This window comes from Chionomys nivalis, chromosome 2 (genome assembly GCF_950005125.1).
Source record: "Chionomys nivalis chromosome 2, mChiNiv1.1, whole genome shotgun sequence".
Classification (NCBI taxonomy): domain Eukaryota; kingdom Metazoa; phylum Chordata; class Mammalia; order Rodentia; family Cricetidae; genus Chionomys; species Chionomys nivalis.
The window spans coordinates 39,216,124-39,236,055 of record NC_080087.1 but is presented as its reverse complement, the minus strand read 5'-3'; the positions used below and the strand labels follow the sequence as shown (position 1 = coordinate 39,236,055).

General features: G+C 39.2%; 1 protein-coding gene across 13 annotated transcripts in view; it reads right to left on the bottom strand.

Annotated features, from left to right (window-relative positions):
* Ptprk (protein tyrosine phosphatase receptor type K) overlaps positions 1-19,932 on the bottom strand; it is a 549,613-nt gene that overhangs the window by 98,127 nt on the left and 431,554 nt on the right. For all 13 annotated transcript variants that reach the window (XM_057751267.1, XM_057751275.1, XM_057751167.1 and 10 more), the window contains exons 9-12: positions 18,814-18,923; positions 16,991-17,192; positions 13,525-13,630; positions 3,030-3,303 (exon numbers count right to left, since the gene is read on the bottom strand). In XM_057751267.1, coding sequence (XP_057607250.1) covers positions 3,030-3,303; positions 13,525-13,630; positions 16,991-17,192; positions 18,814-18,923 — 692 coding nt within the window. The remainder of the gene's footprint in view (positions 1-3,029; positions 3,304-13,524; positions 13,631-16,990; positions 17,193-18,813; positions 18,924-19,932) is intronic.

The window sequence follows — 19,932 nt, the reverse complement described above, 5'->3', positions numbered from 1 at the left end:
GGTAGATAGAGAAAACAGAAATATAAGGGGAGGCAGCAAGAACGGTTAGTGCTGTGGAGTACAAAGAGACACAAGGCCCCGCAGGCTGTCTTAGGCTCTGCTCCCTTCTCAGTCACCTACTTTAGTCATGGCTGATCTCTGTTTGCCTTAGCTTTCTTTCTTCCTTTTCTTCCTTTCCCACACCCCCTCTTTCCTTCCTGACAAGGTCTTGTTACTTAGTTCTCCTCCATGAGTTCTCCCATGTGTTCCAAATCCTCAGGACAAAGGCATTATAATGTTGTGTTTCTCTGGTCACAGCCACCTGGGCTAGATGTTGCTTAGGTCACACTGGACAACATAGTTTAGGAAGAGATCTGGGTATATGATAGTTGGACAGGGCTCAGCACACCTACATTCTCCTTCTGCCTCAGGGTATGGACAGACTGTTGTCCCTGGAATCCTAATAAATTGCTTTTGTGCAATCCTGGATCTACCTAATGTTGTTCACTCTGTTCTGTTCATTTACTTGTGTTAGCCAGGGTTCATTAGGAACATGAGTTTTTATGAAAGAGAGGTTATCTTTAAGTGGTATTTATAACTCTATCTTCAATGGCTTTATACTTTGATAAATAATAAACCAAATTTATATAATTCCTTCTCGAGCATTTACTTTGAAAGTCTGTAAAATATAGAACTAGGAGAAGAAACGTGTTCTTCTGTTTCTTCACTGTGGCCGACCTTCAGAATTGGCTGCAGGAGACTTTCATGAGCCAATGTAGACTCCAAGGGATTTTGATCTCCTAAAAGCAGTCATTGTTGAGTCTCTGCAGGCGTTACCAGCCTCTGCAGGCGTTACCAGCCTCGGCTGGTGCAAGGCTCATCAATGTCAAAACTCTTTGTGAATGATATGATTGCCAATACTCACAACCCATGGCTCTCAACCTTCCCAGTGCTGCGACCCTTTAATACAGCTTCTTATTTTGTTGTGACCCCCAACCATAAAATTATTTTCATCGCTACTTCATAACTGTAATTTTGCTACTGTTGTAAGTTATAATGTAAATATCTGTGGTTTCTGATGGTCTTAGGTTACTCCTGTGAAAGGGTCATTTGACTGCTAAAGGGATCGTGACTTACAGGTTGAAAAGCACTGTTAAATTTGATCAAATAGTGGTGTAGTTAAAGAATGTCAGAGAAGATCCCCTGTAAGTACACACATTCATAAGCACTCTTGCCACACTACAGAGGGATTAACAGGAGTAGACTTGGAAACTATCACCTCTTTGAAGTTGAAAACTCAAACCTGGAACTGCCTCCTACCTGTGTGCTATTTGTGTTTGGGGAGGGGTTATCAACTTTTATCATGTCTCTGTTTTGAAAAACCTAATTAGACAAGTACTTTTGAAAATGTGTGTGGTATGTGTATGTTCCGAGGGTTAATCTTGAATGTCATTTTGATGGGATTTATCACCATGGAAACAAACCTTTGGGCATGTCTGTGAGGTATTATCTATAAATTAATTGAAGCAGAAAGACCTACCCTAAATATAGATAGCATTATTTGATGGGCCGAGGGTCTCACGCTAGAGAGAGAGGTTGGGAAGAACACCAGGATATTTTGCTCCGTGCTCCCTGAATAAGGACCCATATGACCAGTCGCTTCCTACTCTTGCCACCACGCCTTGCACTGTGGACTTAACTCTCACTGGGAACTGAAATAAACCCTTTATCACTTCAATTGCTTCTTGCCAGGCATTTTTGCCAGAGCCAGTAAGATAACTAATACAACTTGGTGTGGACTCTAAAGAATCGAGTTATACAAGGGGAAAATGAGCAGGGAAAAACATCTTCAACTATGGGTAGCCTCTGCACGGAGACTACCTGTTTAAAGGATCTCTGGCATTTTTCTTTGTTTTAGACTGTACCATGGCCACACTGGTAGGCAGAAAAATCAATATTCATATTGTCATGGCCCCTGTAGAAATACAAATTGGTTGTCTCCCAATTAAACTCTCCTAAGAGCTAATATGTCTCATACAACTGCTTGTCACATACTTCATATCGTCTCCCAGATGCCACCAATTATACAAAACCAAACCACTTCTCACGCAGCTACAAGTCCATCAAAATGCCAGTGTTCATCTGGATATGAAATTGTTAAAAGTTTCTCTTCTCAACATGTTTTTTTCTATCCTGCCTGCCTTTGTCCAAACTAGAAATAAATAAATAAAAACAACATTAAGTAGCTGGGAAGAAAAGTCTTTCAAAGGTAACCAGCATGAGAGCAAAAGGCTAGGTTGTTTCTCTCCACGTGCCCTGCTGTGATTTCCGCTTCAATATTCATTTGGGATCAGCAGCAGTGCTCCACAACAACTGTGTCCAAAATAGGAAAAGGAGGGGCAGCCGGGGCCAGGGCCAGCCAACTTCTGTAATGGCTCAGCACCCAGCCTTCGGCAGGCAGTCTTCGGTTTAGGGTCTGTCAGCTGGACCGCGGGCGTCCCATTACTTTGTAATCAGAGGATTGTTACTTGTTATTTACTATTTGGCTTGTACCCCCTGAAAAGCTTATAAAGGTTTATTAGCCCGCTGCGGAACGCGTATTCTGTTTATCCTGAAGTAAATTTAATCTTTTGAAACGGCCACTACAGAGCAAGTGAGGCAGAACAATGGCGGGAATTTACTGGGGGTGGAGTCCCGGTGGCAGCACACCCACCTTTTCAAATCACTTCCCTCACAGTTGCACTGTGGGCATTCCTGAAGACGGAGCAAGTTGCAGTAGTTACTAGGAAACGGAGATCCTGTGAAATGCTGCTGGCATGCAGCCTGGGGCCTTCAGTCAACGTGCACGTGGCTGGCAATGGGAGAGACACTACACACCGATTTCCCCCCTTATCTAATTCATATTCTCTCTCTCTCTCTCTCTCTCTCTCTCTCTCTCTCTCTCTCTCTCTCTCTTCAATTTTCCTTGGCAAACGCTACCGAGTGTTTATAAAATATAGCCATAGCTTTATTAACGATCGAGGGAAAATCAAATCTCAACGGCATCTCACCTTCTCCACACTGCTCATGGCTTGGAAGTAGATATTGTATCCTTTGCGAGGAGCCAGCGGAGGGTTCCAAAAGCCTTTATAGGTCCGGTTGTCACCCACGGTGAAGGGGGCAGGCTCAGGAAGATTCCCAGGGGGGAGTTCTGCAGCAAAATAATAGGGTGCACCCCCACTCAGAGAGTTCTGGTACGTGACGGGTACCTGGTAGCACTCCATGGCCCCCGCTTCTCGCTTGGTCCGATGCGGATGCAGTTGCTCGACGACAATTTGGTAAGCACTTTGGGGAAAGGAAAGAAATGCTTGCAATTAGAAAACCGTCAAGACCTTGAGATTTCGGGGAAGGAACAAGGGGTTCAGCGTGGGTACGCTGTGTCTCAATGTATGTAACCGGCCTGCATCCCGTTTGCCATAAAACAGCTTCTCGTGGGCTCTGCTGCCCCCAACGCTGAGCTTACCACAAAGTCGTAATCACCGTAAAGCGGTTCACATTTGCAGGGACTGAAAACTAAGGCCCGCTAATGAGGACCCTGGCGTTAACCATAGTCATGTCCCATTTTTCAGTGGAAAAGTTAACATTTTCCTGAGAGATTACATCAGGGAAGGCCCATTTCCAAGGCCCACCAGAATGATGGCCTCCGGGAGGCATTGGAAGCTGTTGGAGGCAGTTGTCACAGGCTTGGGGCCTCAAAGCACTGACAGGCTTCTCCACCTCCTGACCTGGCCTCCATCTCCACTGCCTCACAGCTATGCAGATCCAAAGTACAAGTGACATGCGACAAGGCGGGCACAGATGGACAGAAATCTGTCCCCACAACAGAAATAGACTGCCTCCTTCTTCTGGGCTTGTTAATAATGAAATGTTACAAATTGGAGAGACAGATGGCATGTGGCCTATTAAAACTCCAAGCTGAACCACAATCCCTTTTCTTTAAACACCTTAGAACTTTCCTACAACTGCTGTTATTTTAGAGGGGTAATAAAAGAAAGAAGACCCTGCAAGTTTAAAATAACGATCTCTGGATCACTAATAACTGCACTGTCAAGTTCTCAAACTCATATGTCAATAGTATCCTTCCTTAGTGGAAAATGTCTCATGAAAAAAATTAGGTTAAGACTATCTATGAAACTTGCCATTATTATTAATATGTTACATGTACTTTTAATGGCAGAATATTAATATAGTTTAGAATTTCTGAAAACTGAAGGAAGATGAATTGTGGTGGTTTGTTTAAATTCGGTAGGAATAAGCTGTGTGTGGGGCTCCATTGCAAAATCTTGAGACCCTTAGGTAAGTGTGCTCCATCTGGGTCTCCCAGAGGGGGAAGACAGCCAACAGATCTGTAGTAGGGAAGAGGACTGTTTGTTAAGAGTCTCGCAGAGAGACTAAGAGAGAAAAACAAAGTTTGCTTCTAAGAAAGTGAAAAAAATTCAGATCTAGAGCAAAATTCCAATTTAAATATAAGCTGCTATACTTAGAAGCAAAAGACCCCAGAGCCTCAAAGAAAGGATTACATTTAAGTTAAAACTACAGTTTTATTTTCCTCCTAAATATTGAAGTCCTCCCCTGCTGTTTTTTTAATCAAAATATTGCTAAAATTTTTAAAAGGTTGTTATTATTTATTTATTTCTCTTTTGAGAGGGGACAAAGATCATATTAACGGCAAAAACTGAGATTTGACCAAGTAGCAAGGCAGAAGTCGCTGTGATTTCTCATTGTAGACACTGCACCATCCTCTACACTTTGCCAAGTTGGGTCACCAAGCTTGAAGGAAAGCTACTGACAGGAAGCCTGCTCACTGTCTCATCTAGGGAATGACATTTGTCAATTTTAAATTTAGGAAATAGCAAGCAAAGCCCCACAGACACAAAGAAAAATAGAGCAAAGTTTGATATGTGTTTGCTAGGTGGACCTAGTCCTTATTTTGAGTTTATTATTCATATTTATGTTAAATGCTTCTATACTATGTATAAATACACACACACACACAAATTAATAGATGTATCATACTCTCCAGACAAATCTAACTTTATGCTCTTACCCTAATGAACAATAATGACAGTTATCTAACCATCTTGGTTAATAGCCTAAACTAACCTTTGAAAACAAAATTCTTAATTATCCCATACACCTAAAAAAAATCTAGTATACGTCAAATCTCAACTTATTCCATTAAGCTGACATATTTAACATTTCATTTTCATGTTTTTCCATTTCAGTTAAATATAGGAAATATGCAAGACAGCCTGTAGCTCTCCAGATTTATTTGGAGCAAAGCAAACTGTTACAGGGGGAGAGAAGGAAAGACAGAAAGGTACAGTCTGCACTTTAGAAACCTTGAGTGTGCGTCCATCTGAGATTGAAATCAACAGCTTGGAACAAGCTTTAAGATTTGGCATATCCTCTTTAAAGAGAAAGTTTAGAATAGGGCTGATTCTATAAGATATAGAAAATCGGAAAATTTCCCACTTATGCATAGGAATGTTTTATCAACATGGACTTTAATCTTTAGTATATCTTTTACTAACTAGTAAATTTTATCTAAGAAATGAAGCACATCTTTGTAACTACAACTGAGAGACTGGGGAAAAGAGATCTGAGTTCCTAGTGGAGTCTATGTGTGTCTGACTTTCTTCCTTCTTGCATTATGAAGCAAATGTCTGGGACCCCTCTCCACAATTCACATGTGCTGTGGTATTTGGAGATGGGCATCTATGGAAAGCAACATGGCTAAGATGAGCAGTCTCAGCAAGTACTGATTTTGCCATCTCAGACTTCCCAGTGAGCTATGAAGAATACATGAATGTTCTTTGAGCCACCAAGGATTTGTCATGACAGCATAAGGCTGATTATATAAATATTTTTTTTCTTTAGAAAGCTTGCCTCCAAGAATGTTGCCTAGGTTCCTATTTGTGCAATGACTGGAATAAGGTGAGAAGTTAGGGAAGACAACGGGACCTCACTCCACCCCCTTTCACTCAGCTCTCTACCCTGCCAAGTGCAGCACACCTACCCTGCCTTGGACTCGGCTCGATGGTTGAGTGGTGTTCAAACTCAGCAGTGATTATTTCATGGGCTGATACAGGAACCACTTAATTTTATATTGAAATGGAATATATTCAAATGGAATCATGGGCATCTAACTAGGCATGGTAGTATGAACAAATTACTTTTGATTTTTCTGGTGATGTCTACTTAGAATCTATCCAAAGCATTCTTTATCCCCATACAACAACGACCTGTTATGCTTCGGAAGTTCTCGACACTGTTCGAATAACGAAGATATCCTTAGTTAGCTTGCTTCCTAGGAATTTGAATCTGTTCATTCTTTCACTGACTTAATTCAACAATGAAGCACTGGGCACTGATACTGAGGTGAAAAATTACCCCTCACTATCAACGTTCTATTTGCTTTTCTGTTGTTGACATTACCAAAATTCTTTCTGTTATTTAAATGCTTTGTGGCACTTAGAAGTATGATACACACACACATACATACACACAGAGACACAAACAAAGACACACACACACACACAATACTATCATCTTTAAAACCTATCCACTTACAAACTGTGACTTTCCTTGGTTGATGTCTACAAAAAAGCAACTCACAAATACATTTCTCGTCACCTTAACTCAGTTCTACAGTTCTTTTTTTTCCTAACATTTAAACCAAGTTCAAGGTGATTTCCTTTTTTCTCCTCTATGACATCACTGGAAATACCTTTCTGGTAAACAAAATCTTGGTTCATGACTGCTGTATTTTTGTTTCTTTGTTTCTTCTGCAAGCACATTAGAAAACTCAGGTGTCTTTCCATGAAACGACACTGGTCGAAGTCTTTAGGTGAACTTTACTGTCATTAATGGAGCACAGCCTTCAGTCAGTCCCCACCCTCACCCCGAGGTTAAACCCTTGTGTGTCTTTCTCTCCTTTTCTCAGGGTACAGGGAGAAGCTCTGTACATTATCTGTGCTGAACTGACTGCAACTGCAGTGAATTCATAAAATGTATTCGCATGCAGCAAAATGTGCATGGAAACAACCATATATCGCTACAGTGGGAACTACCCTAGAGGTTCAGACCAAACTCCAAACAACTGCTAAGAAAGGGCAGAAATTCCTTCACTGGCCAGTCTGAGAAGATGTGCCTCAGACACATATCCCACTTCAAAAAAAAAAAAAAAAAAAACTATTGCTGTTCTTTCTCACTTGACAAGTAGTCAATTCAAATTAATCAAAGGGCAGAGAAATCAAATTAGGACTGGACTGACAGGTGACCAGAAATGGTTCTATGCTGCCGTTTATTGAAGTTTTTAAATGATTGGATGGAATTTAATTCTAGCTAAGCCAAGTCCTCACTTCCTGTAATATTTCCTCATCTTTTAGCATGAGGTTTCTTTCCATTCTCTTCCTTCATTTTACAAGTCAGACTCTACACTTTATCCTGGGATTAGTAGTATATTGAATCCTTGTCCTTCGTCTTCTCTCTTGCTCTCACTATTTTTCGATACATATTATTCATTTGAAGCTAGGGCCATACCTACTGTCAAGCATCTTCTCAAAAATCTTCACAGCATTAAGATACTTCTATCAAGAATAATTCTCTGACTGTTTCCCTCCCCAGTGTACTCTTCTGGATCCAATGCATACATACTTTAAGGTGGAGGGAATGTATGGAAAGTCACAATTACACTAACTCTCTTTAAATATAGTCAGTAATTCACCAATCCTATTCATGATGCCATAGCCTCATTAGTCAGAACCCTTAGGACTTGCCTCAGAAATTCTGAGACTTAAACAGGAAGACAGATCACTGTCTTAATAAAATGTACTGCCTCCATGGTGAACACTGTCCATTATGAACACAGTGTGATTACACTGTCATAAATACTGCATCTGACACGCCTCTTCCTTACTAGATTATGAGCTCATGAAAGACAGCAGCTATCCCATTTTTAAGTTTAGTGTCTCCCACTCAGTCATTTATGAAATGTCTGTTACATGCTATGGAATATTTTTAAGTGGTGTGGTCTTCCCTGCTCTCCAGAAGCTAACTTCTAGGAAGATACACACACACGTGCGCACGCACACACACACACACACATATTGATACACACACAACACACACAAATTCACTATTTGTAAAGATAAGTTTTCTGGACAAAGACAAAAAGACAAAGAAGGGGCTGGAGAGACAGCTCAGTGGTTAAGATCACTGGATGCTCTTGCTGAAGAAATGAGTTTGATTCCCAGTACCCACATGGCAGCTCACAACCGTCTATAACTCCAGTTCCCAGGAATTAGACATCTGATTGAGTTGGATGCTGACCTTTATGCTTAGAAAACAACACAAAGAGATAATGTCCATCTATGTTTCAGTTTTAACATATGTCTAGTTAGAAGCCAGGTCAGTTTGTCATGATGATGATTAAGACAACCAAGAAGCATTTGCTATCTTTACCATGTGGGGTGCAGTACACTGTCCATCAGTGGATGCCAATGGCCACACTAATGCTGCCTGTGCACATGTGAGGAGGGACCAGACCATCAGCATACACAGTTGGCTTGGATCACCTCTATATTGTGATCTGTGTTTCTGTTACACTCTAGCTTAAATCATTAGACAATTTCTTCTTAATCTAAGAAAAATTCTGGTTCTTATTGTAGTTCATGACTACTTCTTAATTTCTTCACTAAACATATGTGGTGCTTAGACCCAAAAGTTGATGATAGCCCCTCCCCATTGAAATTATGCTAGAATGGGTTCTTGACTACCTAAAATACAGAGCTTGTATTTGGAATATTCTGCAATAAAATGTGCATCTATTTGTAATACCTTACCACAAACTCAGCATCAACACAAAGAAAACCCATATATTTATAATATTCTGCTACATAGAAAAAAATTAAGAGAAATTATGTGTTTTTAACAAACCTATCTTGTGAGACATGAGCACTTCAAGTAATGGCAATGACTGTCAAATGCTTAAAAGCACATTTGAAGTTCTAGGCAAGGCAGGCATCAAGTTTACATCTTTCAGATGATTATAAAAGTTAAAAAAAATACGTTGAAGAACCACACTTGCCAGGACAGAATTACACACATTGTTCATTAACAGCCCCGGGGAAGCTTGGTACACGACGAGAAACTGAAGAGACAGCTCATGCTGAGTGCCTCATTTAGGTTGTTTGTAAACTGAAGAGTGTGTTATTTCATTCCTGAGTTCCAAGAGCTCTCAGAAATAATATTCACTGAAAATACTGATAAGGTAGGTAAAATATACAAAGTAACTGTATTTTTTTGAAAACCACATATATTTTTGATTTATGATAACAAACTAAAACTATTAGTCTCCCTTCAATAACCTTGAAAACCAGAATTGGCATCTGGGTAAATGACTTTGCGCTGTGTAACTTTAAGGGGTGGCCCCACCTCCCATCTTTCTAAGCTTCACACAGTCTAGTGTGAGGTACTTAGTAGTGCTTTCATTTCCACTGCAACCGTGTTTGTTGCTATGGTCCACGAACACTTTGCCTTGGAGGATCCCAGCCTCAGCCTGAGTTAGCCTCAGCCCGATCTCTGTTTGTACCAGAGTGATCCCCCCTCCCCCCCCAAGAGGATAGCTCAAGGTGATTGCTGCTGTAGTCCTGTGGCCACCCTCAGTTTTCAAGCTGCCAGTAAACAGTCTCTTCCTGGCCTCTATTATGGCTCCAGCTTTAGCTGCTGTCAATTTGCCCACATCCAACTTCAATGACCTCAACTACTTGATGTTCTAGGTAGAACATCCCATGTCCTATCATTTGCTTGCAATCTCTTGAAACACCCACCATCCCTTCCTTCTTCAAGTAAACCTCATTTATTCCCCTCCTCAAAATGCCAGGTCTAACCCCAACTTTCTCTATGTGGTCATTGCCTTACCAGGGAGTCAGTCACACTCCAAACAGGCACACATGGAAGACTATTCCACGTATCTCGATAAACTCCGGGTATGAATGAATTGCTATGTAATCTGTAAATTTATGGGAACCATTGCTAATTTTAGTTTTTTTCATAAGACTATACTAAAGTAAATGTATAAACCCTGAACATCGAGGACTTCTTAGTTGCTATAACATAAGATTTGGCATGGGAGTTCAACATTATTTGGAAGACCAGGAAAAAGAATGTCCATCTGTACTAGAGTTGGGACAAATGCACAGTAAAATGCACACCAACAGAGGCTAACTGTATTACAACAAAGGGAAGATGGTTCATTCAGGGTTGGTGGCAGAGGACAAGCGGATGATTTCAGGTTTAGCTAGAGGTTAAGAGAGCTGGCATTCTTGGGAAGACACGGAGCAGAATGGCAGCAAAATTTACATCAGTAACAAAATTTCAGTAACTAAGCCTGAAGAAACTGAGCAGAAAGTAAAGTAGTTTAAAGAAAAGCTGAAAGGCATGCTGGAATCCAAGAAAAGATTTGTAGAACCAGACTGTACTCTTAGTGCTAGGAAAATTGACTCCCCCAATTGAGACCATCACTTTAAAGTGATTAGGACACTGAACTAGACCACCCCATGATCAGGCCCCAGTGTCTGCACAAATGGCTGGAGAGGAGAACACGGTTAGAACGTTGGATGTATCGACACCAGTGTCTGCATGGATGGCTGGAGGGAGGAACGTGGTTAGGACACTGGCCTAGACCACCTCATATCAGGCCCCAGTGTCTGTGTGGATGGCTAGAGGGAGGAACATGGTTAGGACACTGGACTAGTCCACTTTGTGATCAGGTCCCAGTATCTACTTGGATGGCTGGACGGAGGAACATGGTCAGAGGGAAAGAAGATGCTACCCAACTTAAGGATCCCCAAAGCAAGGGAGTCAAAGTTCAAACTCAGCAAAGGTCAAAGTGCTGCCTAACAGCACAAGTTTATCCCCCTGCCTACTGGCTCAACCTGCAGGTGCACTGTGCAAATGCAGCTGAACAAAGATGGCCTTGACTGGATTAACTCCTTAGAAATCATATACTGGTCTTCCCTTTTAGCAACACTCATCAGCTTTATCAAATGCTCATGTTAAGTTATTTCTTACTCTAATCGTCTAGTAGATAGTCACTTTTGTGTTTGGGCATGTGAGGTGTGGTTGTGTGTGTGGAATATGTACAAGTGTGTAACCATATACATACAGCTGAAGGCCAGAAGAATTTGTTGAGTTTCAACTCCTACTCTCCACCTTACTTTTTGAGATAGGCTCCCTCACCGACGATGCTGGCTGACCAATGAGCTCCTGGGATGGGCCTTTCTGTACACCCCAATGCTGGGATTATAGACAAATGTGCTCATAAGTGTCGTTCACAGGGACTGTTGGCCAATTCTTTAAACTCATGTCCTCTTGCCTGTGCAGGCCAGTCGTACTCACTGAGCCAACTCCCTGGCCCCTCAACTTGTTTTCTGGACATTATCCATCTATACTATGTAATTTGGAGTTCCTAGTCACTGAGCTCAATTTTTAGAAAGGTCAAATGTGTTGTCAAGAAATACAATGAAGTACATTTCCACGCCAGGGAATGAGAAATGACTATTAAGGATTATTTTTGTATAATTATGATTTCAGACTATATGAATTCATAGTAGTTAGAAATTATGTACACATAAAGGCAAACAGAACAGAAGAAAGATATTTAACCAAACATGTAGAAAACACACAAAATTCCTGAACACTGTCTATGAGCACAGGATCTACAGAGTGAAATAACCCTTGATATCCTAAGAAACCTGGGTAGAGGTACTTTTTACTGTTATGTGTTTCGATATGGTCAGTGTATTTAGATTTATAATTGCAAGCAGGGTGATAGGTACTTAATAAGTAGTCAAAGTTTGCAGAAAAATTTTTGACAAAGTAGGCAAAGAGTTAATTATACAAGCTATGGAGCACAGTGTTACAATAATGATGATGATGATATAATAATAATAATAATAATAAGTGAAGTAAAGCTCAATTCCCCTAACATTTTTTAAAGATTTAAAATATTTTTTGAGGTTTTATTTTATTTACTTAGTTTAATTTGTTTGAAAGTATGCCTCTGTACTACATGCCTGTGTCTGTGGATGCCAGAGAGAGCATCTGATTCCCTAAGACTAGAGTTACAGACATTTGTGAGCTGGATATGGGAGCAACATATGTGTGCTGGAGATTGAACCAGTTTCCTCTGGAAGAGCAGTCAGTTGTCATAACAGCCAGGCCTCCTCTCCAGATAAACTCTAAAAGCCAAACCCAAGTACCTGAAGCCCACTTAAACACCAAGAACAAGATGGACACCTATGCAGTAAATTTTGTCACAGGTAGGGACATGCCAATGGCCACGATTACTTGTGAATAGAGAAGGACACCACATCCAAGTGAGCATGGCATTGCTTCTTCCTCTTTGCAGCTGCAACCACAATGCCTCACAATCGCTGACGCACAAACACCACTGTACACTGACTTGGAATTCTTGAGCAGCTGCTTTCTCTGAAGCATGCATGTCATAGCCATCTTAGCCACCTCTCTTGCTCCACAATGTGGCAATGAGTCTGCTCAGTCTCAGCCAGACGGGAAGTACAAGCTTTCTTTGTGACTCGTGTTCTTCTATCAACATATTTTTTAATTACAAAAATGTATTTGTACAACTTTGATGGAAAAAGACATCGGTTTCATGAGGTCAAGTGTGCTTGTTTTACATACAGGAAGAGATTTATCTGCCTTTAAGGGAATTCACAAGGAGCATGACATAAGTCAGTTCTGCTGTCTGTTGGGTCTTAATTTTGTGACTATCTGATTTTTCTTACCAATACTGAAAACAAAATGCCCACATATCTGTTGATTTCAAATAGAAGCTTGTTGAAGTCTTGAAGATTCATGTAATTACAGTCTTTCAAATTTTAAAAGGCTGAGGTAATTTGACCTAATTTCTAAAATTGACATGGATCAGATTTTTTTTAAATATTAGCAGTAATATGAGAGGTAATATGAGAGATTTTAATATTAAAAAGATAAAGGAACTAGCAGGCTGAACTTTAATATTTATCATGGAATTTCCGATAATTTAAGAAGTGAAAGGCCATGGAGGCTTCATTTGCGTTTATTTCCTCAGAGCTTCCTACTGATTCAGTCACTCACATGAAATTATCCATTATAGACACACGGAGGTGGACAGGCGCTCCTTCCTCATCCTCTTCGACAAACACTTTCAAGGCCTTTTCAGCACAGACACCACAGTGAAGTGAGATGGGGATAAAGGAAAATGAAGAGAAAGAGCAATAGCTTCACACAGCCCAGAAAAGCCTTTAGATTTCCCGCTTTTAGCCATACCTCTGTTTATAATCTTCCTTCAAATCAAGAAGGAATAAACAAAAACAAAAGAAGAAAATCAAAGCATCCCTGACATTCACTGTGAAATGAAAGGCTTTTAGTTGTGCTAGGCAACGGCTGGAGACATTTCTCTCACCGGCTGTCTTTCCTCTTCACTATGCCCCCTCTTACCTGATAGGGGCACCTTTGGCTTGTGCTGGTCTGAGTAATACTGTGATCGTGGTGGCAGTTTCATTCAGAGAGGCATCAACTCCTTCATAGTCAGGTAAAGTCGGAGCTGAAAAGAGACCAATGAGGTGAAAAGAAAGTTCAATCGATTCGTGGCGATATATGATAGGCTGCTATGAATAAATGATCCTACCTTAAGGGAAAATCAATTTAATTCCTAATTAACTTCAGTGATCCTTATTTTATGACACTGAACCTTAACTGTGGGCAGAAGAAGCTAGGAAGGCGAGGTTGCTGGATTTTTAAAAGCTGTCTGGGGACTTGTACTCATTGTATTCCGAACACTTTGTGTAGACCCATGGGTTTCAGCTTCCCAAGCTCTTTAAGCCGGTGAGCACGATGTGGGACTGTGGGACAAGGAGAGTCAGCACTGGCTGGACAGTCACACATGAGACGGGGACTGTGAGTGGCAGAAGGGAGGTAATGGGCTGCCTACTGGCCCTCGCCGTTCATGCTTGGCAGGCAAAAGAAAGGTCCAGGATTCTTTTCTGGACTAGTTCCACGTGAGCACAAGAGAAACATGCTAGTCAGCTGTGGTGCATTGGAAAGGAGATTACTTTTCAGTTACTAAGAACTGGTACATTAATTGGCAAATAGTTAAAAACATAAATTTTCAACATGTTGGATAGTGTTTGTGTTCTACAAGTTTCCCAACCTTGGGCTTAAAGAAATTTCAACTGGTTTTTACTATATGGATGGATGTATAAGGGAATGAGACCCATTGAAACAAGTAGATTATCATTTAACCTTGACAAGTCAGGTAATATGTAACAAAAAAAATCTTCATCCACTCATTAAAAACTTGCTAAATTCAAAGCATATGCAAAGTTTTATGAGCTGTGATAGAGCCATGAAGACAAAACAAAGTCACTGACATAGAATCAAGATTAAGAATTAACCTTTTATGAAGCCAAGTAGTATAAACCAAAAATATACACACAGTAAACTTTCACAGAATCAAAAGATGCAAACTTTTAAGCTCACAAAACAGTGGCACACTTTTATACAAATTCTAATTATTCTGTTATTTTGTTTGCATAGGTGTTTTGCCTGGATGTTTGTTTGTGCACCACATGCATTCCTGGTGCCTGGAACATCAGGAGATGGCATCAGATTTCAGGAATTTGAGTTAGATGGTTATGGGATGCCCTGTGGGTGCTGGGAATCAAAACCACATCCATGGGAAGAGTAGCTAGTGCTGTCAACTGCAGAACCATCACCCCGGTCCTTTAAATTAATGCTTTCAATGACTAGACAAAAGGGGTAGAGAGGCATACATTATCTCAAAATTTATACAGCATCACAGTAACCTGATGCTCCCAAAGCACAGCAGCAGAAGCTAAGCTTATAAAATACAAGAAAATGCTTACTGCTTTCTAGTTGCAATGGGAAAATTGAAATAAAATGATTCAGAGGAAAAAAGAAAGCCAGAAGGGTGCTTCTGTCTATAATTAGAAATTTTCTGTTCGACATCATGTTGAACAGGGCATCTAAGATTTCAAACTGTATGTGCGTATATGTGTCTCTCTGTGTATATATGTGTACATATATATATACATATCAGAAAACATATTTGCTCAGTGTCTATTTTAAAAGATTATGTAGATTTTATAACAATTTCTATTGAAAATTTCAATTGTTGCTAATTCTAGAAGGGAAGAAATTTGTCATGACATTCACTAAGTCGTATTTTCTAACAAAGTGATTTAATAAATATTTTAAATCAATGAATTCCATTAGGATATAAAATGACAGTTTAATATATTATCATTTCTTAATATAATGGATGATGTTGAAACATCAATTTTACCAGAATATTAATACAAATCAAATCATATAAAATGAATATATTGGAATTACTCTTATTCATGATATGAATTTTTAAAAGTTATATTTTATTTAATACATTTCCAAATAAAACAATTTATATACATACATCTTACTCTTGGTATAAATTTTTGATTCAGGACAATGTTAAAAATATATAATGTGGATCTCTGCACCTGCTTCCATCAATTACTGGATGAAGGTTCTAAGATGACAATTAGTGTAGTCACAAATCTGATTACAGGAGAAGGCCAGCTCAGGCACCCTTTCCACTATTGCTAGGAATCTTCTGAGCTCTTGGAGTCCAGTAAAAGAGAGAGAGGAGGAATTATATGGGCAAGTGTGTGTGTGTCAAGATCATGATGGGGAAACTCACAGAAACAGCTGGCCCAAGCTAGTGGGAGCTCATAGACTCTGGACTGACAGCTGGGGAGTCTACATGGGATCAAACTAAACCCTCTGAATGTGGGTGACAATTGTGTGTCTTGTTCTTTGGTCAGGCCCCTGGCAGTGTGACCGGGATGTATCCCTGGTGCATGACCTGGGTTTTAGAACCCCTTCCCTATGGTAGGATACCATGTTCAGTCTTGCTACAGGGAGGAGTGGCTTGGTCCTGCCTCAACTTGATATACAATGGGAAGGGGAGGGAGGAGGAACTATGGTTGGTATATAAAACAAATAACGAAAATTAAAAAAAATATGCAATGTGAATTGAGAGTAGCCGCTGTTATATACTAAACAGAATTGACAAGGATTCGCCAAATAAAAATGTGTTTAATATACTATGTGGTTTATCTTCAAAAGACCATTTTCAAATTTAACTCTATAGTTACAAATGGGCTCATAGATTTTTTTATAGTGTTAAACATGATGAACTATTTTATTAAGTGGAGTAGACTTAGGGAGCATCGTGATGCTAACATCAGCAGGAACCTAATCAGGTTGAATGGGCGATTTGAATGAAGGAGAATTAGTACTCGTAAACAATCTACTCAAATGCAAATTATAAAAGTAAATGTAGTAGAAAGTGAAATTTAGTTATATTTATTTATCAATTCAAGAGTTTCTTGCATGTTCTAATTCTGAAAATTAGAGGCATTTGTGTGAGATGTTTGTGTGAGCAGGAAAGGAAGGTCAGCGTTTGTTTAAAATTAGCATCATGTTAGGGAAAAGGGGGCAGACAAGGTGTGAGGTATTCCAATACGAGAGTGAAAGACCACTAGGACTTGTTAGACACCATCCATTATAGCACACAACTGATACCATACTTAGGACCTCATTGAGAGCACAAGAAAGGTCCATAATCATTTACAGTAAACTTGGAAAGATTTGAAGTAAAGAAATGATGTAACCTTTTAAGACTACTGTCATTTTTGTGACTGCCTGAAAAGTGTTTGGATTAGAACGTATCACCAGGAATGATTTGTTCTCAAATGGCTGAATAAACTGCCCTTGACCTTACGTAATGACGTAATGACTCAGTAGGCTACACGATAATACAGTACCTATCTGAGGGTCTAGAATATGCTATTGCGAATCAGGAGCATGAGCTGCTCAGTTTCTATGTTACTCATTTGCTTACCTGAGATATTTGTGGTCACATTGATGGCTGTGGCAGGCCCAAAGCCTTTGACAGTGCTGGCTCTTATGAAAAATTGGTAGGTGGTTCCAGGGTGGAGATGCATAAATACATGGTGTGTACTATTCCATAAATTTGATACAGTCTGTGGAGGTCCAGCCACTGGAACTGCGGGGTCAAATGATCTTATGCTGCTATAGCTCACCTAGTGTGGAAAATATATTTCCCATTATATATCAACTGAAGGCCATAATAAATTGTAAGCAAGCCCTTTCTAAACAACATAGCACTCGAGAGCCTCAAGTCCTCATTACTTTCCTCTTCTTTTTCTTTTATATTGGTATGGTTATTTCTGGCATCTCTCATCCATCCATCCATCCATCCATCCGTCCATCCGTCCATCCGTCCATCCGTCCATCCGTCCATCCGTCCATCCATCCTACATATCTATCTGTCTATCTATCTATCTATCTATCTATCTATCTATCTATCTATCTATCTATCTATCTATCTATCTATCTATTATCTATCTCTATCTATTTTTATATTGCTATTGCTATTTCTGGCATTTCTCATCCACCTATCTATCATCTGTCTGTCTGTCTATCTACTGTTTGTCATTTATTGCTCTATTTAAATTATCTCACTACTTCTCTATCATCTATGATCTACCTAATGATATATGTAACTGTATATCTAATTTGTCAAATATTTATATTTAAAAAATATATCAATAAATTGCTATACTTAAATATGCATACTACATATAAAATTTCTTGTTACATACTTTAATGCACGTGAAAACGGAAAGTCTTCATCAAAAGTATGCTATTCTTTTTTTTGTTTATGGAACACAGAAAATTCTAGTAACATTAGCAGCACAGGCTTGTGATCTGAGCCACTTGGGAGAGGAACACAAGCTCAAGGTAAGCTTGAGTTACAAAGGGATCTCATGGCCATTTTGTATTAACTTAGTAAAACTGTGCCTCAAAAAGATGCTATTTTTATGTATTACAAATGGGGATTATGTTGATATGAGAAACAATTTGCAATAAAAGAGTCCGTTTAGGTCATTTAATCATTTCAAAAACAAAAAAAACAAACAAACAAAAAAACAAAAAAAAAAACTGTGCCCCAAAACAAATTAAAGGACACTAGCGCTCAAACTTACTAAAATAATCAAAAACATTCATTCTTATTCCTATAATTTATTCTTAGGCATAAGATATAGAAATGTTTATTCTATAATCAGCACAGACTAACTATAGCCAAAAACTTCACAACTGTGCAATTAAGAATATCCATTTGAAAGTGATGGTGGAAAGGAAGAAAATTGTCTTTCAATAAAAACATATTTAAAAATTCATTTATTCTCTGTACCTTCTTATTTGAAAATATAGTGATTTATATTCAAAGGTACAATGAAATTCTGAAATGGGTTTTTAATCTGTTTTCCTTTTGGGAGCTATTAATTACTTACTTTGAAAAACAGGCCATTCAATGGCCTCTCCTTAAGCACAGTGTGATATTGGTTTCTTAATTTTAGAAAAAAGGGACTTAGCATTTTTACATGTAATTATTCATTACAAACATTAATTGGATTTGACAAGGACATAGTCCAGTAACACACATATATAGACACAAAACTAGCATATATTCCAAGAATTTGCTACTATACAGTGATTAATTTTAAAATCAAATAATTTGTGAACTAGAACAAAGAGAGTTGATGATGTGTTACTATTCTCTTCCCCACCCTTTCCTTTCCTATTATTTCCACCCAGCCATCTTCTTGGCCTCTTTGTAGCTACACCTTCTCTTCATACCTCATACTGAGTGATGATTCCGTTTGGTTCCAGTGGCTCTTTCCAGTTCAAGAAGATCTTGTTTTCAAAGGAAGTTCCTTGGAGGGATTTGACTGGCACAGGCCCGGGCACTAGAAATAACACGCATTGGAAATAAGAACACTTGCAATTAACAAGATAAACACAATTTATAGTAGATGTCATGGAGCAAAAGTATATCTTTAAAAATAACATCAGCACATGTACGGTATTCAGACTTGACCCTGATCATGACACCAATTGTCAGCCTGTAAGTTTCTAAAGCAGGAAATGTAGAAATATAAAGTTATTGTTATTCAAATGAATATTCAATCACCTTGGAGAGTGGCATAGTTATGTAGTCTGCTTTTCTCTCTTGTATACCGCTAATAACATGAAGTTCTTATTTGTAATTTGCTCCGAGAACAGAGATGCACTTCCCTGAAAGATTTCTTGAAGATTATGATAATCCCCTAAAGAGGCTCCATCAACGAAGTTCATAAAATAATGAATTATAATCATAATTAACGCTCCTTAGACTCAAAAGCCAAATCACACAGCACTGACTTGAAATGCCCATTAAAAATCATCCTGACTTTTGTAGCTATACTTATTAAATTTTCTATAATTAAAAAGATAGCACTGATTATTATATTTTTTAAAGTTGTTAGAGATGAATACGCTAAAATGTACCTGCTTCATGCTTTTACTTTTTCTCAGCTAAGGCAGAGCTTATTAAGAACAAGCTGGTTTAGCATTCAAGGATCTCTTGATTTGCTTTCTTCATTTGGCAGAGCTGAGGATGGGGCTCAGGGCCTGGCAAATGCAAACCAGCGCTCTCCCTCTGAGCTATCTCAATACCTCACTGTACTCTTTCTCTCTTCCTTCCTTCCTTTCTTTTTTATTCATTTTTGTTGTTGTTACTGCTTTTTGTTTGTTTGTTTGTTTGTTTTGGACAGGATCTAATGTATACTCTCACTCTGAACTCTTTGTGTAGCCGAGGATGGCCCTGAACCTATGATCCTTTTGCCTCTACCTCCAGAATGCTGGGATGACAGCCATGTGGCTCCATGCTCCATCTTATGCCACATCTGTTTGGGTACTTAATTCAGAACTTCCTGC